The 21,939-nt window shown below is 42.9% G+C and overlaps 1 protein-coding gene across 1 annotated transcript in view; it reads right to left on the bottom strand.

Annotated features, from left to right (window-relative positions):
• LOC109871565 (GDNF family receptor alpha-2-like) overlaps positions 1–20,687 on the bottom strand; it is a 70,073-nt gene extending 49,386 nt beyond the window's left edge. The window contains exons 1-2 of the mRNA XM_020462457.2: positions 20,070–20,687; positions 18,459–18,767 (exon numbers count right to left, since the gene is read on the bottom strand). Coding sequence (XP_020318046.1) covers positions 18,459–18,767; positions 20,070–20,106 — 346 coding nt within the window. The 5' untranslated portion in view covers positions 20,107–20,687. The remainder of the gene's footprint in view (positions 1–18,458; positions 18,768–20,069) is intronic.
• Positions 20,688–21,939: the final 1,252 nt, after the last annotated feature.

The raw sequence follows: 21,939 nt of genomic DNA, 5'->3' as shown, positions 1-21,939 counted from the left end.
ACTCTTCAAGATTGCTTCGATCACGTGGACTGGGATATGTTCCACATTGCATCAAACAACATAGACGAATACGCTGATTCGGTGAGCGAGTTTATTAGCAAGAGCATTGGCGATGTCGTACACACAGCAACTGTTAAAACATTCCCAAACCAAAAACCGTGGATTGATGGCAGCATTCGGTTAAAAATGAAAGCGCCCTGCTTTTAGTCAGGGCAAGGTGACCGGAAACATGACAGAATACAAACAGTGTAGCTATTCCCTCCGCAAGGCAATCAAACAAGCTTAGCGTCAGTATAGAGACAAAGTAGAGTCTCAATTCAACAGCTCAGACTCGAGGTACGTGGCGGATCTACAGTCAATCACGGATTACAAAAAGAAAATCAGCCCCGTCGCGGACCAGGATGTCTTGCTCCCAGACAGACTAAACAACTTCGTTGCTCGCTTTGAGGACAATACAGTACCACTGACACGGCCCGCTACCAAAACCGGCAGACTCTCCTTCACTGCAGCCGGTGTGAGTAAAACATTTAAACGTGTTAACCCTCGCAAGGCTGCAGGCCCAGACGGCATCCCCAGCCGCGTCCTCAGAGCATGCGCAGACCAGCTGGCTGCTGTGTTTATTGACATATTCAATCAATCCTTATCCCAGTCTGCTGTTCCCACATGCTTCAAGAGGGCCACCATTGTTCCTGTTCCCAAGAAAGCTAAAGTAACTGAGCTAAACGACTACCGCCCCGTAGCACTCACTTCCGTCATCATGAAGTGCTTTGAGAGACTAATCAAGGACCATATCACCTCCACCCTACCTGACACCCTAGACCCACTCCAATTTGCTTACCGCCCCAATAGGTCCCCCCTACCCCCCTATCCACATTGACGGGACAGTAGTGGAGAGGGTAGTAAGTTAAGTTCCTCGGCGTACACATCACGGACCAACTGAATTGGTCCACCCACACAGACAGCATGGTGAAGAAGGCGCAGCAGCAACTCTTCAACCTCAGGAGGCTGAAGAAATTCGGCTTGTCACCAAAAGCACACAAACTTTTACAGATGCACAATCGAGAACATCCTGGACACCTACACACGATGTCACAAGAAGGCCATAAAGATCATCAAGGACAACAACCACCCGAGCCTGTTCACCCCGCTATCATCCAGAAGGCGAGGTCAGTACAGGTGCATCAAAGCAGGGACAGAGAGACTGAAAAACAGCTTCTATCTCAAGGCCATCAGACTGTTAAACAGCCACCACTAACATTGAGTGGCTGCTGCCAACATACTGACTCAACTCCAGGCACTTTAATAGTGTAAAAATTTATGAAAAATGTATCACTAGCCACTTTTAACAATGTCACTTCATATATTGTTTACATACCCTACATTACTCATCTCATATGTATATACTGTACTCTATACCATCTACTGCATCTTGCCATCTTGATGTAATACATGTATCACTAGCCACTTTAAACAATGCTACTTCATATAATGTTTACATACCCTACATTTGTAACGGTTGTTGTCGGGAGAAGGAGAATAGGACCAAAGAGCAGCGTGGTACGTATTCATAATGATATTTTAATAAAGATGAATATTGGAACAAAAACAACAAACAAACAGTTCTGCAAGGTGCAACAAAAACACTAAACAGAAAATAACTACCCACACCCATAGTGGAAAAACAGGCTGCCTAAGTATGGTTCTCAATCAGAGAAAACATTTGCCAGCTGCCTCTGATTGGGAACCATACCAGGCCAAACACATAGAAATAGAAAACATAGAACACAAAACATAGAATGCACACCCCATCTCACGCCCTGACCAAACTAAAATAGAGACAATAAAAAGGAACTAAGGTCAGGACATGACAACATTACTCATCTCATATGTATATACTGTACTCGATACCATCTACTGCATCTTGCCTATGCCATTCTGTACCATCACTCATTCATATATTTTTATATACATATTCTTCATCCCTTTACACTTGTGTTTAAGGTAGTTGTTGTGAAATTGTTAGGTTAGATTACTCGTTGGTTATTACTGCATTGTCGGAACTTGAAGCAGAAGCATTTCGCTACACTCGCATTAACATCTGCTAACCATGTGTATGTGACAAATAAAATTTGATTTGATTTGAAGAGCTCAGTGACTTTCAACGTGGCACAGTCATACTGTAGGATGCCACCTTTCCAACAAATCAGTTCGTCAAATTTCTGCCCTGCTAGAGCTACTCCGGTAAACTGTAAGTGCTGTTATTGTGAAGTGGAAACGTCTAGGAGCAGCAACGGCTCAGCCGCAAAGTGGTAGGCCAGACAATCTCACAGAATGGGACCGCCGAGTGCTGAAGCGTGTAGCATGTAAAAAATGTTGTCCTTGGTTGCAACACTCACTACCGAGGTCCAAACTACCTCTGGAAGCAAAGTAAGCACAATAACTGTTCATCAGGAGCTTCGTGACATGGGTTTCCATGGCTGAGCAGCCACACACAATCCTAAGATCACCATGCGTAATGCCAATCATGGAGTGGTGTAAAGCTCGCCGCCGTTGAACTCTGGAGCAGTGGAAACGCGTTCTCTGGAGGGATTAATCATGCTTCACCATCAGGCAGTCCGACAGACAAGTTTGGGTTTGGTGGATGCCAGGAGAACGCTACCTGCCCCAATGCATAGTGCCAACTGTAAAGTCTGGTGGATGAGGAATAATGGTCTGGGGCTGTTTTTCATGGTTAAGACTAGGCCCCTTAGTTCCAGTGAAGGGAAATCTTAACGCTACAGCATACAATGACATTCTAGACAATTATGTGCTTCCAACTTTGTAGCAACAGTTTGGGAAGGCCCTTTCCTGTTTCAGCATGACAATGCCCATGTGCACAAAGCGAGGTCCATACAGAAATGTTCTGTTGAGATCGGTGAACTTGACTGACTTGCACAGAGCCCTGACCTCAACCCCATCGAACACCTTTTGGATGAATAGGAAAGCCTACTGCGAGCCAGACCTAATCACCCAACATCAGTGCCCGACCTCACTAATGCTCTTGTGGGTGAATCGAAGCAAGTCCCCACAGCAATGTTCCAACATCTAATGGGTAGCCTTCTCAGAAGATTTGAGGCTGTTATAGCAGCAAAGGGGGGACCAACTCCATATTAATACCCATGATTTTGGAATGAGATGTTCGACGAGAAGGTGTCCACATACCTTTGGTCATGTAGTGTACATTGCTATGGGAAAGTAGTCAACCTGTTGTAAGGTGAGGCAGAGGGGTGCCAGCAGTCATACCACCCTACATCCCATTGCTTGCTTCTCCCTGAAACTAAGCCTGGTCAATACTTGGATGGGAGACTAGAATATGCTGGATGAGACGGAGACCCAGTGTACGGGTCTCAATCTCTTCCAGTATTGTCAGTTGTGATACTGGCGTACCTGGAACGACACTATTTGGTATAAACAGCGTTAAAGAGACACTGGGGTTAACCTTCTACTAGCCCAGACACTGGGCTTAACCTTCTACTTTTGTGACAAATGCCATGGCTATTTTAATGATCACAGAGATTCAGGGCATCCCATTTAATGTCTCATCTGAAGGAGGGCAGCTTATGCTGTGTAGTTTCATCAAGAACTCCCTTTCCCAGAGGGACAAGTACCGTATTATGGCCCTCCAACACCACATTTAGCATATTCTATTCTTAGAACGCATAGGAGTCTGTCTGCAGACACGGTACTTGTCCCTCTGGGAAAGGGAGTTCTTGATGAAACTACACAGCATAAGCTGCCCTCCTTCAGATGAGACATTAAATGGGATGCCCTGAATCTCTGTGATCATTAAAATAGCCATGGCATTTGTCACAAAAGTAGGAGGTTAAGCCCAGTGTCTGGGCTAGTAGAAGGTTAACCCCAGTGTCTGAGCTATTAGGAGGTTAACCCCAGTGTCTGGGCTAGTAAAAGATGAACCCCAGTGTCTGGGCTAGTAGAAAGTTAACCCCAGTGTCTTGGCTAGCAAAAGGTTAACCCCAGTGTCTGGGCTAGTAGGAGGCTAACCCCAGTGTCTGGGCCAGTGGGAGGATAACCTCAGTGTCTGGGCCAGTAGGAGGTTAACCCCAGTGTCTGGGATAGTAGGAGGTTAACACCAGTGTCTGGGCTAGTAGGAGGCTAACCCCAGTGTCTGGGCCAGTAGGAAGCTAACCCCAGTGTCTGGGCCAGAAGGAGGCTAACCCCAGTTTCTGGGCTAGTAGGAGGTTAACCCCGGTGTCTGGGCCAGTAGGAGGCTATCCCCAGTGTCTGGGCTATTAGGAGGTTAACCCCAGTGTCTGGGCTAGTAGGAGGCTAACCCCAGTGTCTGGGCTAGTAGGAGGTTAAGCGAAGTGTCTGGGCTAGTGGAAGGTTAACCTCAGTGGCTGGTCTAGGTGAAGGTTAACCCCAGTGGCTGGGCTAGGAGAAGGTTAACCCCAGTGGCTGGGCTAGTAAAAGGTTAACCCCAGTGTCTGGGCTAAGAGAAGGTTAACCCCAGTGTCTGGGCTAGGAGAAGGTTAACCCCAGTGGCTGGGCTAGTAAAAGGTTAACCCCAGTTGCTGGGCTAGGTGAAGGTTAACCCCAGTGGCTGGGCTAGGAGAAGGTTAACCCCAGTGTCTGGGCTAGTAGAATATTAACCCCAGTGTCTGGGCTACGAGAAGGTTAACCCCAGTATCTGGGCTATGAGAAGGTTAACCCCAGTGTCTGGGCTAGTAGAAGGTTAACCTCAGTGTCTGGGCTAGGAGAATATTAACCCCAGGGTCTGGGCTAGTAGAAGGTTAACCCCAGTGTCTGGGCTAGTAGAATATTAACCCCAGTGTCTGGGCTACAAGAAGGTTAACCCCAGTGTCTGGGCTAGTAGAATATTAACCCAAGTGGCTGGGCTAGGAGAAGGGTAACCCCAGTGTCTGGGCTAGTAGAATATTAACTCCAGTGTCTGGGCTAGGAGAAAGTTAACCCCAGTATCTGGGCTATGAGAAGGTCAACCCCAGTGTCTGGGCTAGTAGAAGGTTAACCCCAGTGTCTGGGCTAGGAGAAAGTTAACCCCAGTGTCTGGGCTAGTAGAAGGTTAACCCCAGTGTCTGGGCTTGGAGAAGGTTAACCCCAGTGTCTGGGCTAGTAGAATATTAACTTCAGTGTCTGGGCTAGGAGAAGATTAACCCCAGTGTCTGGGCTAGTAGAATATTAACTCCAGTGTCTGGGCTAGTAGAATATTAACCCCAGTGGCTGGGCTAGTAGAATATTAACTCCAGTGTCTGGGCTAGTAGAATATTAACCCCAGTGTCTGGGCTAGTAGAATATTAACCCCAGGGTCTGGGCTAGTAGAAGGTTAACCCCAGTGTCTGGGCTAGTAGAATATTAACCCAAGTGGCTGGGCTAGGAGAAGGGTAACCCCAGTGTCTGGGCTAGTAGAATATTAACTCCAGTGTCTGGGCTAGGAGAAAGTTAACCCCAGTATCTGGGCTATGAGAAGGTCAACCCCAGTGTCTGGGCTAGTAGAAGGTTAACCCCAGTGTCTGGGCTAGGAGAAAGTTAACCCCAGTGTCTGGGCTAGTAGAAGGTTAACCCCAGTGTCTGGGCTTGGAGAAGGTTAACCCCAGTGTCTGGGCTAGTAGAATATTAACTTCAGTGTCTGGGCTAGGAGAAGATTAACCCCAGTGTCTGGGCTAGTAGAATATTAACCCCAGTGTCTGGGCTAGTAGAATATTAACTCCAGTGTCTGGGCTAGTAGAATATTAACCCCAGTGTCTGGGCTAGTAGAATATTAACCCCAGTGTCTGGGCTAGTAGAATATTAACTCCAGTGTCTGGGCTAGTAGAATATTAACTCCAGTGCCTGGGCTAGTAGAATATTAACTCCAGTATCGGGGCTTCCAGAGGGACATCAGATTCTGCAACACACTCTGTTTTTCTGAGACATGATTTATCTCAACATCTAAACAGATGATATACAAGCAGCGGATTTTACAGTTCATCGAGCGAATAGGAAGCGGGCTCTCTCTGGCATGAACAAAGGCGGTGGTGTCTGCTCCATGACCAATACCAAGTAGTACGATCGGGGATACACAATTTGCGAGCGTCTCCTCTTCCGACTTGGAATAACCCCAGTGGCTGGGCTAGTAGTATATTAACCCCAGTGTCTGGGCTAGTAGAATATTAACCCCAGTGGCTGGGCTAGTAGTATATTAACCTCTTCCGACTTGGAATACTTTGTCATCAATGATCGGCCTTTTTTACATTCCAAGAGTTCTCAGGGATTATCACCACAGCTGTGTACATCCCTCCCCAAGTCGACATCAAAAATGCTCTCAATCATCTTCATTGGACCCTGAACAAACTGGAGACTGCGCACCTGAGGGCGGCATTAATTGTTGCGGGGTACTTGTAACAAAAGGTCCGTGCTCCCGAATTACTATAAACACGCAGCTCAAAAGTGGTGCGGCGGTTTAAGGCACTGCATCTCAGTCCTAGAGGTGTCATTATACACCCTGGTTCAATCCCGAGTTGTATCACAACTGGCTGTGATCGGGAGTCCAAAAGGGCGGTGCACAGCGTCGTTAGGGGAGGGTTTGGCTGGGGTAGGCCGTCATCGTAAAATAAGAATGTGTTCTTAAGTGACTTGCATGGTTAAATGAAGGTTAAAACAAAACACTGACTGTCCAACTCATGAAAATTCCACTCTTGACCACTGCTACACACCTTTTTAACAAGGGTATAAGGTCCTCCTTTCGGAAAATTTGACCACGACTCCTGACTCCATTTTTCTCAACCCTGCCTACAAACAAAGATTCAAGGGGGAAATTTCGGTGGTCAGGTCAGTACAATGCTGGTCTGACCAATTAGAATTCATGCTGCAAGACTATTTTGACTATATGGACTGGAATATGTTCCGGGGCACCTCTGGGGATAACATCAATGAATACACCGACTCAGTCACCGTATTCATAAATGTTTTTATAGATGATGTGATACCGATGGTGTCTTTCAAAACTTACCCGAATCAAAAACAGTGGATTCATGGAAGCCTTGTCGGGAAACTGAAGGAGAGAGATGCTGCTTATAAACACGACAAGGAGACCAGGGACAATTGTATGGTTAAACAGTACAGTACGCTGCCCTACCGGATGAGTTAAAGCCCTTTTTTTCAAGGGTTGAGCATAACGACACTGAGCTGCTGAGGAAAGGTTCTGAAGATAACAAGGGCTATGTGCTTATGGTCTCCACAGAGGACGTATGTATTTCATTCAATCATGTTAACCCTCGCCCGGCTGCTGGCCAAGACGGCATCCCTAGCCGCACCCTCAGAGCATGTGCAGACCAGCTAGCTGCTGTGTTTTCTGACATTGTGTTATCCCCACCTGCTTCAAGATGTCCACTATCATCCCGTGCTCAAAAATGGGAAATGGGAAAGGAAACATGGATCGGTGATGACTAGAAAGCCGGGGACGTCGACCGCCGAACCCCGCATGAACAAGGAGAGGAGCCGACCTCAGCCGAAGTCGTGACACAGTGCTGGTGTAACTGAGTCAGGTTTGTAGGCCTCCTTGCTCGCACACACTTTTTCAGTTCTGCCCTCAAATGTTCTATAGGATTGAGGTCAGGGCTTTGTGATGGCCACTCCAATACCTTGACTATGTTGTCCTTATGCCATTTTGGCACAACTTTGGAAGTATGCTTGGGGTTAATGGCCATTTGGAAGACCCATTTGCGACCAAGCTTTAACTTCCTGACTGATGTCTTGAGATGTTGCTTCAATATAACCACATAATTTCTCTACCTCATGACGCCAAATATTTTGTGAAGTGCACCTGTCCCTCCTGCAGCAAAGCTCCCCGACAACATGATGCTGCCACCCGTGTGCTTCACGTGTTCTTCGGCTTGCAAGCCTCCCCCTTTTTCCTCCAAACATAACGATGGTCATTATGGCCAAACAGTTCTATTTTGGTTTCATCAGACCAGAGGACATTTCTCCAAAAAGAACAATCTTTGTCCTCATGTGCAGTTGCAAACCGTAGTCTAGCTGGACCCGTACAAATCAGCTGGGCTTGACAATCTGGACCCTCTATTTCTGAAACTATCCGCCGCCATTGTCGCAACCCCTATTACCAGCCTGTTCATCTCGAATCACACCGTACCTTCTCCGCTGTGCAATCTGGTTTCCGAGCCGGTCACGGGTGCACCTCAGCCACGCTCAAGGTACTAAACGATATCATAACGGCCATCGATAAAAGACAGTACTGTGCAGCCGACTTCATCGACCTTGCCAAGGCTTTCGACTCTGTCAATCACCATATTCTTATCGGCAGACTCAGTAGCCTCGGTTTTTCTGATGACTGCCTTGCCTGGTTCACCAACTACTTTGCAGACAGAGTTCAGTGTGTCAAATCGGAGGGCATGCTGTCCGGTCCTCTTGCAGTCTCTATGGGGGTGCCACAGGGTTCAATTCTCGGGCTGACTCTTATCTCTGTATATATCAAGGATGTTGCTCTTGCTGCGGGCGATTCCCTGATCCACCTCTACGCAGACGACACCATTCTATATACTTCCGGCCCGTCCTTGGACACTGTGCTATCTAACCTCCAAACGAGCTTCAATGCCATACAACACTCATTCCGTGGCCTTCAACTGCTCTTAAACGCTAGTAAAACCAAATGCATGCTTTTCAACCGTTCGCTGCCTGCACCCGCACGCCTGACTAGTATCACCACCCTGGATGGTTCCGACCTTGAATATGTGGACATCTATAAGTACCTAGATGTCTGGCTAGACTGTAAACTCTCCTTCCAGACTCATATCAAACATCTCCAATCGAAAATCAAATCTAGAGTCGGCTTTCAATTCCGCAACAAAGCCTCCTTCAATCACGCCGCCAAACTTACCCTAGTAAAACTGACTATCCTACCGATCCACGACTTCGGTGACGTCATCTACAAAATAGCTTCCAACACTCTACTCAGCAAACTGGATGCAGTTTATCACAGTGCCATCCGTTTTGTCACTAAAGAACCTTATACCACCCACCACTGCGACCTGTATGCTCTAGTCGGCTGGCCCTCGCTACATATTCGTCGCCAGACCCACTGGTTCCAGGTCATCTACAAGTCCATGCTAGGTAAAGCTCCGCCTTATCTCAGTTCACTGGTCACGATGGCAACACCCACCCGTAGCACGCGCTCCAGCAGGTGTATCTCACTGATCATCCCTAAAGCCAACACCTCATTTGGCTGCCTTTCGTTCCAGTTCTCTGCTGCCTGTAACTGGATCGAATTGCAAAAATCGCTGAAGTTGGATACTTTTATCTCCCTCACCAACTTCAAACATCTGCTGCAGCTGTACATAGTCTATCGGTAAATAGCCCACCCAATTTTACCTGCCTCATCCCCATACTGTTTTTATTTATTTACTTTTCTGCTCTTTTGCACACCAATATCTCTACCTGTACATGACCATCTGATCATTTATCACTCCAGTGTTAATCTGCAAAATTGTAATTATTTGCCTACCTCCTCATGCCTTTTGCACACAATGTATATAGACTCTCTTTTTTTTCTACTGTGTTATTGACTTGTGAATTATTTACTCCATGTGTAACTCTGTGTTGTCTGTTCACACTGCTATGCTTTATCTTGGCCAGGTCGCAGTTGCAAATGAGAACTTGTTCTCAACTAGCCTACCTGGTTAAATAAAGGTGAAATAAAAAAAGACAAAAAAATTAAAAACATTGTGGAACTCAAAAGTACAGTGCTTGTGTTTCATTACTTGGTCCGATATGCATGAATATGAAGGCTCAGCGTTTGTTGTTTGCATGTCATGCCAAAGTTAGCTAATCTTGTCAACAGAAAAGTTATTAAAGTGTTTGGCAATATCAAAAGGTTTTGTTATGAACAAGCCATCTGCCTCAATGGGTAGTAGGTTAACCCCAATGTCTGGGCTACTAAAAGGTTAACCCCAGTGTCCAGGCTAGTAGGAGGTTACCCCAGTACGGGATAGTAGGGGGTTAACCCCAGTATCAGGGCTAAATTCTAGCTTCTCATATTAAAGTGTGGCCACCTTATCATCCCTAGCTTCCAAATGACTCATTCAACCCCTCTCGGATATCATGGATATATTGAAACTAGTGGATATATGGAGGCTTAAATATCCTGACTTAGTGAGATATACATGGTTCATGGTGGAAATTCAATCAAATCCTATTGGATGATAACTTGTTTTTAACTAGGACAGAACAATTAACATAGGTACACAATTTAGTAGTCATTTCTAAAACAAAAGCAATTTAGGTCATAAGAGTCCATATTAACAAAGGAAATGGAAGGACTAACAGTACAGATCGATAGCAACAAAAACTGTACCATAGAGGCACAGAATAAGTTAGATGAAAAACTAAAAGAACAGGAGGAACTTATTCAAGAAAGCTCAAGTATAACATACATTACCGTTCATTGGGTTTGGGGTCACTTAGAAATGTCCTTGTTTTTGTCCATTAAAATAACATCAAATTGTTCAGAAATACAGTGTAGACATTGTTAATGTTGTAAATGACTATTGTAGCTGGAATCTGATGATTTTTAATGGAATATCTACATTGGCATACAGAGGCCCATTATCAGCAACCATCACTCCTGTGTTCCAATGCACGTTGTTGTTAGCTAATCCAAGTTAATCATTTTAAAAGGCTAATTGATCATTAGAAAACCCTTTAGCAAGTATGTTAGCACAGCTGAAAACTGTTGTGCTTATTAAAGAAGCAATAAAACTGGCAGTTTTAGACTGGTTGAGTATCTGGAGCATCAGCATTTGTGGGTTCGATTACAGGCTCAAAATGGCTAGAAACAAATAACTTTCTTCTGAAACTCGTCAGTCTATTCTTGTTCTGAGAAATGAAGGCTATTCCATGCGAGAATTTCTAAGAAACTGAAGATCTCGTACAACGCTGTGTACTATTCACTTCACAGAACAGCGCAAACTGGCTCTAACCAGAATAAAAAGAGGAGTGGGAGGCCACGTTGCACAACCGAGCAAGAGGACAAGTACGTTAGAGTGTCTAGTTTGAGAAACAGATGCCTCACAAGTCCTCAACTGGCAGCTTCATGAAATAGTACCCGCAAAACACCAGTCTCAACATCAACAGTGAAGAGGCAACTCCGGGATGCTGGCATTCTAGGCAGAATTGCTTTGTCCAGTGTCTGTGGTCTTTTGCCCATGTTGATCTTTTCTTTTTATTGGCCAGTCTGAGATTTTTGCAAACTTTGCCTAGAAGGCCAGCAGCCCGGAGTCGCCTCTTCACTGTTGACATTGAGACTGGTGTTTTGCGGTACTATTTAATGAAGCTGCCTCTTTCTATTCTGTTGTATTCGGCTCATGTGACAAATACAATTTGATTTGATCTATGCAGTTAATTCGGAAAGTATTCAGACCCCGTAATCTTTTCCATATTTTGATACATTACAGCTTTGTTCTAAAATGGATTAAATATTTTTCCCTTATAAATCTACACATAATACCCCATAATGACAAAGGGTCTGAATACTTATGTAAATAAGGTATTTCATTATATATTATATATATATATATATATATTTCATTATACATTATACATTATATATTATATCATTATATATATATATATACATTTGCAATAAATAAATAATACATTCCCTTCGTTAAATAAAATCCCTTCGTTATGGGGTTTTGTGTGTAGATTGCTGAGGATGTTTTATTTAATCCGTTTTAGAATAGGGCTGTAATGTAACAAAATGTGGGAAAACTCAAAGGGTCTGAATACTTTCTGAAGGTACTGTATGTAGTGAGAAAGCAAAGACAGCCAGACAAATATAGTATACTGTGTCCCTCAGCATGCCCATGTACAACAATTTCCCATTTTACCAGTGCTTGGAAATCTCAGGGGAACTACAGATACTACTGAGAAAGGTTATTTTTCCCAGAGACTTGCCATGAAGTCTGTTTATCCATTCTAACTGGACATTGTAAAATAGTGTAATCTTCAAACAAAGGCAAATGTTCTAGCATTGAAAGTGTTGTGGCCAGTTTCCGGGACAGCTTACAGAGGATCATGGCTGATGAAGCTCTATTCTGTGTCTATGGGGACTGTGGGGAAGTTGAGGGATCCAAACCATTTCAGTTTAACCCAAGTGGCCGAGAAAAAAGTGTACCTGCCTCTCATGCAAGTAGAAAATCATCTAGCCTCATCCACATATAATAATCAAATCAAATCAAATTGTATAGGTCACATACACATTGTTAGCAGATGTTATTGTGAGTGTAGCAAAATGCTTGTGCTTATAGTTCTGACAGTGCAATAATATCTAACAAGTAATCTAACAATTCTAAAACAACTACCTAAAACACACAAATCTAAGTAAAGGGATAGAATAATAATATATAGATATAAATATATGGATGAGCGATGACCGAGCGGCATAGGCAAGATACAATAGAGGGTATTTACATAAGGGATGAGTAATGCAAGATATGTATACATCATTATTAAAGTGTCATTATTATAGTGACTATTGATACAGTGGGGCAAAAAAGTATTTAGTCAGCCACCAATTGTGCAAGTTCCATAATTTGCAAATAAATAAATTAAAAATCCTACAGTGTGATTTTCTGGATTTTTTCTCTCATTTGGTCTGTCATAGTTGAACTGTACCTATGATGAAAATTACAGGCCTCTCTAATCTTTTTAAGTGGGAGAACTTGCACAATTGGTGGCTGACTAAATGCCCCACTGTCATTGTTAAAGTGGCCAATGATTTCAAGTCTGTATGTAGGCAGCAGCCTGTCTGTGTTAGTGACGGCTGTTTAACAGTCTGATGGCCTTGAGATAGAAGCTATTTGTCAGTCTCTCGGTCCCAGCTTTGATGCACCTGTACTGACCTCGCCTTCTGGATGATAGCGGGGTGAACAGGCAGTGGCTCGGGTGGTTGTTGTCCTTGATTATCTTTTTGGCCTTCCTGTGACAATGGGTGCTGTAGGTGTCCTGGAGGGCAGCTAGTTTGTCCCCGGTGATGCAGTGTGCAGAGGTTGTTGGCGTATACGGTTGCCGTACCAGGCAGTGATACAGCCCGACAGGATGCTCTCAATTTTGCATCTGCAAAAGTTTGTGAGGGTTTTTGGTGACAAGCTCGAATTTCTTCAGCCTCCTGAGGTTGAAGTGGCGCTGTTGCACCTTCTACACCACACTGTCTGTGTGGGTGGAACAGTTCACTTTGTCCGTGATGTGTGCTCAGAGGAACTTAAAACTTTCCACATTCTCCACTGCTGTCCCGTTGACGTGGATAGGGGGGTGCTCCCTCTGCTGTTTCCTGAAGTCCCCAATCATCTCCTTTGTTTTGTTGACGGTGAGTGAGAGGTTGTTTTCCTGACACCACACTCTGAGTGCCCTCACCTCCTCCCTACAGGCTGTCTCATCGTTGTTGGTGATCAAGCCTACTACTGTTGTGTAGTAGTAACACTGCATCTTAATGTAAGTCAAAGAGGAAGTAATACTTAATTAACAATAATATTGTCAAACATAAAACGATAGTGTGAACAAAGGTAGTGAATTAATTTTGAAAGTGTTTTACAATGTTATCACATGCCATACAGAATTAGAACTGCACAAATACAGCGTAATTGTACTCTCGCTTGGGGGTTAAAAGATTCACATTGGCAACACATTCGCCATGCCACTCTGTTTTTCAAGAACTATGCTATTTGACAGTCACCCAATCAATTATGCATTAATCAAGTAATACAAATTCTTCCCAGCTGTTTAGTGTACGATTGTTTGCCAGAGGGCAACAACTTATTGTGGTAATTAGGACTATTTGACTTCCTTTGTTCTGACAGTGTTGCGCATGGCGAGAGTGGCACAGACAATCAGGCCTCCCTTGTAGGGGATTCTGCTCTTCAGTGGATTCGGGGATGACTGCCTAAGGGTTTTAAACTGTACAGAATCTCAAATCCATAACGTATTCATTATCAATAGGAGTACATTCCTGAGGTGATGGAAGCGTCCTATGGATTTTCCGGTCTTGGTAAACAGCTTATGGCTTGAAGCAAAGTCAATTTTAATAGCTGTCATTCATCTTATTTGTTTAAAGGTGGCCTAGTCTATTTGCATAAATGTAGAATATTGATTCCGTATTTCTCGTTAGTTGAGGACTATCTGTGGAGAAGAAAATTGCACAGGCTATGATAGCTAGTCCACTCCCATGATTTCAAACATGCACATTCAATCATCCTAAAACCTTCGTGGCAGGACAAATCCAAATCCCAACATGCCCGTATTAAGAAGGCAAAACAGGCTGTCTCTTCCTGCCTGGGTAAGAGTGGAGAATTTCCCAACAATAGCTGCCACACTGGGTGTCATTTTAGTCATATTGAAAACGTTTTGGTGGATCTTCAGATATCATTAGAGGGATTTGAAGGAAAGGAAATCATTAGAGGGATTTGAAAGGACATAGAGAACCATCACTGTCATCATATTTCACTGATCCTTTTCACAAGTTTTGAGGGGCCTGAAAAGATTTTGATCTGTTCCAGAAAAATATTGACAGGTCTTCTTCCTTGGATGATGAAGCACCCACCTAGTGAGCGTGGTCAGATGAGAAAAAATAGAAGACACATTCAGCATGCAGAGGCAAACTCCCATTGCCTCAGAGGACAGTGGATGGCTTAGGTAATGGCCAGTGACTACTACCATAGCTCATGGTAATGATGGGTTCACTGAGGAATACTGTGTACCTCTGTAACCCCATATATGTTCTCCTTTGAACTCTGCTTGGGTCCCCAGTAAAACATACTCAAGCTGGCATAGGGTTCCTATTTCCCCCTCTCTAAATTAGCTGCCTAGCGATATTATCATAGAATACTGACAAATTCAGCTCCTGACCTTTAAGAATGCTGGCATTCATAAAAATGGAGGGGAATAAATCATTTAAAAAAATGGATTCTTTGGTTATTTCATGTAAGATCTCCCAATGGCCTGAGACAGACTCACGTATTCTCCCTGCTGTAGAAGTCTGTTCTACTAATTAAACTGCAAGGAAACCGCCCACATAAAGGCTTTCAATTCTCTTTGCTATCTACTCAAATCACTTTCAATTTAAAGAACAAACCAGCGATATGTGAGGAAGGGGACTTACTGTTAACTGACTGGTTGGAACTGCCTCAAACCCTGGTGCTCTCCCCATGAGGTTTAAGGCCCAATCGAAAGAGAAATGCAGCTGCCTTTATGTTTTTAAAGAGCATGCTCCCACACATGCCTTTTGTAGATTCAGACTCTTAACCCCAGTTGTCCGACAGTGAGAAGGACCTATTCAAAAGGCGAGCCATTACCCGCCAAAGACAGGTACATTGACACATTGAATTCAGCTGGTATTTATTTAAAACTTCAATTAACGGGTCACATTTACGACTGCCAAAGACAGAGCGTGAGTAGCCCAACAAAAGCTTGTCCTTTTCAAAGCGGCACCACCCTTGAGTGTGCCATCTAAACTATCCTATGCACAGCGAAACAGTCTAAGCACTCACCAAATTACCTTGGAAAACAGCAAATTGGCCGGCTTATTGCAAAGTGCACATTACAAAAATAAGAGCAAATTCATTAGCAATGTGAAGGCTGCTACTGGGTTGGATGTGCGATTATCCTTGCACTAGGAGTGTACGCCCTTATCCCTACATTACTCTCAGAACATTTCATTATTGAAAATTCACATACTGTATCAAAATAGAAGATGAATATCATACAAGGACATGTAGGCTACTTACAGACGATTTTTACCTTCACTTTTGTTTTGTCATATTTAAATTCTACACTTGCATGACATGTATACATGTTGCTCCTGTCTCTTTCACTATACTCCACCCATATTTTGTGCTCAACTCTTAAACCTGCCTACAATACATTATGCAAAATGCCTAGAACTGCAATTGTTGCAATTAAGCACATACAAATCTTTAAAAGGGCCATGCAGTCAAAATTCAGTTTTGACCAATAACAAAGAGTTCCAAACCTCTGCCAATAACAGCTAGTTAAGGTTACATATCATTCATTACATTAGGCCTCTCCAATTAGGTGCCTCATTCAGACCACTCCTAGCAAAATACATTTGAGAAATTATTTTTGCTGAAAAGAAATGAAAAAATATATACAGTGCATTCGAAAAGTAGACAGACCCCTTGAATTTTTCCACATTTTGTTACGTTACAGCCCCATTTTTATTCTCATCGACACACAGTACCCCATAATGACAAAGCAAAAACAGATTGACATTTTTGCAAATTGATCAAAAAAATCTATGAAATATCACATTTACTTAAGTATTCACACTTTACTCAGTACTTTGTTGAAGCACCTTTGGCAGAGACTACAGCCTCGAGTATTCTTGGGTATGACACTACAAGCTTGGCACACCTGTATTTGGGTAGTTTCTCCCATTCTTCTCTGCAGATCCTCTCAAGCTCTGTCCGGTTGGATAGGGAGCCTCGCTGCACAGCTACTTTCAAGTCTCTCCAGAGATTTTTTGATCGGTTTCAAGCCCGAGCTTTGGCTGAGCCACACGAGGACATTCAGAGACTTGTCCCAAAGCCACTCCTGTGTTGTCTTGGCTGTGTGCTTAGGGTCGTTGTTCTGTTGGAAGGTGAACCCTCAATTGAATTTACCACAGGTGGACTCCAATAAAGTTGTAGAAACAGCTCAAGGATGATCAATGGAAACAGGATGAACCTGAGCTCAATTTTGAGTCTCATAGCAAAGGGTCTGAATACCTATGTAAATAAGCTATTTCTGTTTTTTATTTGTAATACATTTGCAAAAAATATATAAAAAACCTGTTTTCACTTTGTCGTTATGGGTTTAGATGGTTGAGGAAAATTGAATTTAATCCATTTCAGAATAAGGCTGTAACGTAACAAAATGTGGCAAAAGGGAAAGGGTCTGAATACTTTCCGAATGCACTGTATACCATTTTAATGGGAAATTATTACAGTAAGGTACATAATTGTTACCCAGAAATGATTTGATATTGAAAAAAAATGGGTTGCGATGGGCCTTTAATAAATCTGCCCCAAAGTCCCTTAATGACTTGCCACTTTAGTCAACAGCAACACAGGCGGGCTCTTAGGATTTATCTACATAGCCCGTAGACATCTCCCTATCTGCTGAGAAAACCTTTCAAAGCTGGTGCTCTTCCTACAATATCCCAACTTTTTCCATTTTTTGTACACAACAATTTTTTAAGTGGGTTGCAGCGTTTTTGAGGGTCTGTGGGGAATCAGCCCTTGTGTTTGTTTCCAAAAAAACAATGTTATACACAGATTTTTTCCAGTTAACAAAAGCCTGGTTGACTGCACAATGGATCGTGATTAGATTAAAGCTGCACTGTAAGAACTCTGGCATCCATTAAGGCCCATTTTATCTCCCTGGACAGTGCCTAAATGGGACAGTTGCATTCTTCGGTTAAGTATCCTCAGTGAAGGACACACGGGAGGTCTGTATTTGTCCAAACAACTTACTGAGGCGTAATGTATCATAAAATGTTAACTCTGTTCAAGAAGGTCTGCTTCAGTGTTCTAACATTCCACTTAAACCTTCTATCATAAAGCATAGGCTTAGAGACTGACATCTCCAACTGCGGTTGACATTTTTATTTGACCTTTATTTAACTAAGCAAGTCAGTGAAGAACAAGTTCTTATTTTCAGTTATGGCCTAGGAACAGTGGGTTAACTGCCTTGTTCAGGGGCAGAACGACAGGTTTTTACCTTGTCAGCTCTGGGATTTAATCTTGCAGCTTTTCGGTTACAAGTCCAACGCTCTAACCACTAGGCTACCTGCTGCCCAATAGCATATGAAATGTCAAACGTTTTGACTACATTAGATCTTATGATCTGATTTGACATCAGCTGCAGGGATGTTTTAAGATATTCATCATACCACGTTTATGACAATGTAAAGTAGCCTTTTGAAGGGTTAAGGTTTAAGTGAAACATTACCTCCTGCACTGTACAGTGCAAGTGGCCGGCTCCAGGTCATTGAATGGTGGGTTTATAACCTAATAATATGATAAAATGGAACTCTTGTGGTGAAAACCAATAGTGCTCTCATAACAGGTCTCGCTGCTGTAATTTCATTATTGCTCCATTATTTCACAGAGAATGGAAAGCATATATTTTTCATCAGGGGTTTCAGGGTATCACTATATCCTGTAGCAGATACAGCATAGAATGCATGAGAAATTCTTTCCATATGTTCTGCATATTGTACAGAGACCTGCATGATCACTATCTGATGATGTTTGTTTTTTATCAATGTGATATAGGTACAATTCATAATAGCAGAGTCACCTTTGCACATAACAGCAGTTCTCAATTTGTAAGTATCTCTCTAGCTGAGTATGTTGCACCAGACACAAACAGGAATTCATTGATTTCAGTCTCACCTTCAGTCAGGCCCATGTGGATGCTCCAGTAGCTCTGCAGACACTGCAGCTCTTTCTTCATGCCCCTTTTACAGCGACAGTCATACAGCGGGCTGACCAGCAGCACCTCCAGGGCAGCCTGGCACTCCCTGTTGGCCAGCATGGTGTCCCTTTCTCTGCCCACCAGGCACTGCCGCATCACCCGGTAGCGGGAGCTGCACTGGGGGTTCTGGTTGCACATGTCACTGGCCCTCACGCAATCCACCCAGCCATGGGCACCCGTCCCAGCCAGGCCCGAATAGGAACCGCCCGAGGAGTACGCAACTCCGTCTGAGGGAGAGAAAGGAGGCTCTCTCATTCGTCTAACTCAATAGAGTTACACATGCATGGACATATTTGATGGATTTGCTGTAGATACCACTGGTGCTGTATAAACATTTCATATGGTGTAAGGTAGTGTTTCCAAAACCTCTCCTTGAGTACCCCCAGCTGTTCCATGTGTTTGATATATTATAGAATTAGCACATGCAAGATTTTTGACAACTACACCCAGGATCCACAAGTTGGTGGCACCTTAATTGTGTGTGTGTGTGTGTGTGTGTGTGTGCGTGTGTGGGGGGGGGGGGGGGGGGGGGGGCTTGTGGTAATGGCTGGAGTGTGAATAAGTATAATGATATCCAATACATCCATGTGTTTGATGCCATTCCATTCGCGCCTTTTCAGCCATTTTTATGAGCTGTCCTCCCTTCAGTCGCCTCCACTGCCAGGAACAGATCCAGATATGTTTGACTTGTTTGACAAGTCAATATAGGTTCATAGCACACACACACATTTGGTACATCCCCTAGTTATGAGATATTCTTCAGTCAATGATCTGTTATGCTTCATGGTCATTGATCTCAATGCACTTACCTTGGGAATATTAACGTTGTACTATATTGTTACTGTACATGACAGTCAAATCAATAAAACCAAACTATTGAAGGCAAAATAAAGGCTTATCTCTTGAATGGAGTAGACAAACACCAACTCCAATATAGGTGGAAAGAGTGATATGAGCGAAACCTTCAGTTCGTTCTAAACCTGCAAATTGCTGAGGGGGGATATTGCTAGAGACTTTGCAATAAAGTAGAGGGAGTATGCAGTAAAACTAAATTATGCAAATAACCATTATCCTAACAGATAAATTGAACATCTTCTAACACATACAGATCATCCTCATCATCATCATCATCCTCATCATCATGTTTAGGCTATTCATTAATTTTATGTGGGTTATTTGTCTATCTCAATCTTAATCAAATAAACAGATGAGAATGAGATGCCAAGAGACAATACATATCTGCTCTAAAAACAATTTGGAGTAGGTAAAATGTTGCACCTAATAAACTCTAACATGCACTCTATGGGTAATTACGGAAATAATGTCAATGTAATTGATTTAATGACACTAAAATGTAAGTTTGATTTCATAATGAGTAGGATATAGTCGAAATAGCATTACATGAAAGAGGCTACTGAATGTATTATGTTCAGAACAATTACTAAACTATCCACACGCATGTAATGTTATGGAATGAATGGTTTTATCTCATTTTAAACTTAAGAAACATAAAAATATGAATGTCTCACCTAATAGAAAAAGAACGAAGTAGAAATAAATCCACATCACGACGAATTAAAGCCTTTAAAAAAAAGCCTTTTTAGATTCAGTCAAGAATCTGTAAAAGCGGGGATCCGATTTGATTATCTTCCTCTTGTAAACGTGTTGTAAATCCCTTTCCAAATGTTTTATTCCGGCGTAACTAAGTGTGAGAATTTGAATATCCTCTGAAAAAACTCCAGTTATTACCGAACTCGGCTTTACAATTTCCACGTCTCAATAATCCATCAATTTTAAAACACAAAAAATAAAATGTCAAAATCCTCTTGGAAAAGGAATTCAAATCCCTTTAAGAAATGATTTCAGGTATAAACTGTACATATCGAATGAACTGTGGCAGCTCTCCGCATCAAGAGCTCTACTGATCCAGTTCGGAGCTCCCTGGCTTGAAACGAGATGCAAGGAAAATTATTCGGCAACGATATTGATGTCAAATAACTTTTCACATTGACATTTCTCTGGAGGTTTATGGAAACTACAGCTACTAGCCTACGCAGGAGGGTCACTGGTGAGTGCAGACTTGACCAGACTTGACTCTCCAAAAGCCGCGCGCGTCTGACTTTAGTGCGAGTCTCTGCGCTTCATTTTGAGTGTTCTGGAATCACAGGAGTTCATTTAATGAGCTTCGGAAAACCAGAAGAGGGCGATGCTGACTCACTCGTTTACTGAAAAACTATTAACACCGCTATCTTTGCAATAATGGTTTCTCTCAAATTATTATGAGAGTCCATCTTCCTGTTGACACAGCTCGATTAGGTCTACTCTGTTATAGTCTGCACATGGAAATAATGTTCAGTGGATTGTGACATTTCGGAATCGGTCTTTTATGTTGTGCTTCCACAATCTGCTAGCTCGTTCACTATAAAACGAATGTCCTCTTTTAAAGTCAAGGCAGGACATGTGCCTTTTCCTTCACATCGCTAAATGCGTAATAAATGTAAATTTATTTGTCAGCTACTTTCATGAGATCCCATTTTTACCCTACGTTTTCTATGTCAATGCCAGCTCATAACGTGTAGGGCTACACATGAAACCAATGCAGGCCTACCAGTCAAACAGATATGAAATGCAGACTTGTCATATAGCAGAGGTGATAACAAAAGCGTCATTCATTTCAGCTATATCCCATAATTTCATTTCATGTCGCATTAGAATGTTGGTCTCAAACATAGAGGGTTAAGGGACACAATGTATTGTATTGTGCCAATGCCAAGGATGCCATGAAGTAAACGTTGATGCTCCATTTTTCTAAATATTCGAATTTTCAAGTCTTTCAAAGATATGACTTGGTTGTGCTTCATTGCTTAAATAGGCCCTGGCCATCATACATTTTTTTTTTTTTTTTACAAATCTTGAAAACAAAGTCTCTATTTAGAGACACGCACACTGACAAACTGCATAGCCAGTGCCTAGTAATGATGGTAAACTGTCAGGCAGGCTAATATCCCAGAAAGAATAGGCTTGTGTGTTATCTGAGAATCAGGTTCATTTTGACCTGTTGGCAAGGCTGATCTCCTTTCAGAACTTTATTCCACTTCCAGTGGTGTGATGTGGATTAGCCCCACATTGCAAATCAGTGACTTAGCCCCACATTGCAAATCAGTGACTTAGCCCCACATTGCAAATCAGTGACTTAGCACCACATTGCAAATCAGTGACTTAGCCCCACATTGCAAATCAGTGACTTAGCCCCACATTGCAAATCAGTGACTTAGCCCCACAATGCAAATCAGTGACTTAGCCCCACAATGCAAATCAGTGACTTAGCCCCACAATGCAAATCAGTGACTTAGCCCCACAATGCAAATCAGTGACTTAGCCCCAAAATTGTGAATTGAT

This window comes from Oncorhynchus kisutch, linkage group LG3, assembly GCF_002021735.2.
Source record: "Oncorhynchus kisutch isolate 150728-3 linkage group LG3, Okis_V2, whole genome shotgun sequence".
Lineage (NCBI taxonomy): Eukaryota > Metazoa > Chordata > Actinopteri > Salmoniformes > Salmonidae > Oncorhynchus > Oncorhynchus kisutch.
The sequence above is the reverse complement of the archived record's forward strand: the minus strand, read 5'-3'. Positions and strand labels throughout refer to the sequence as shown.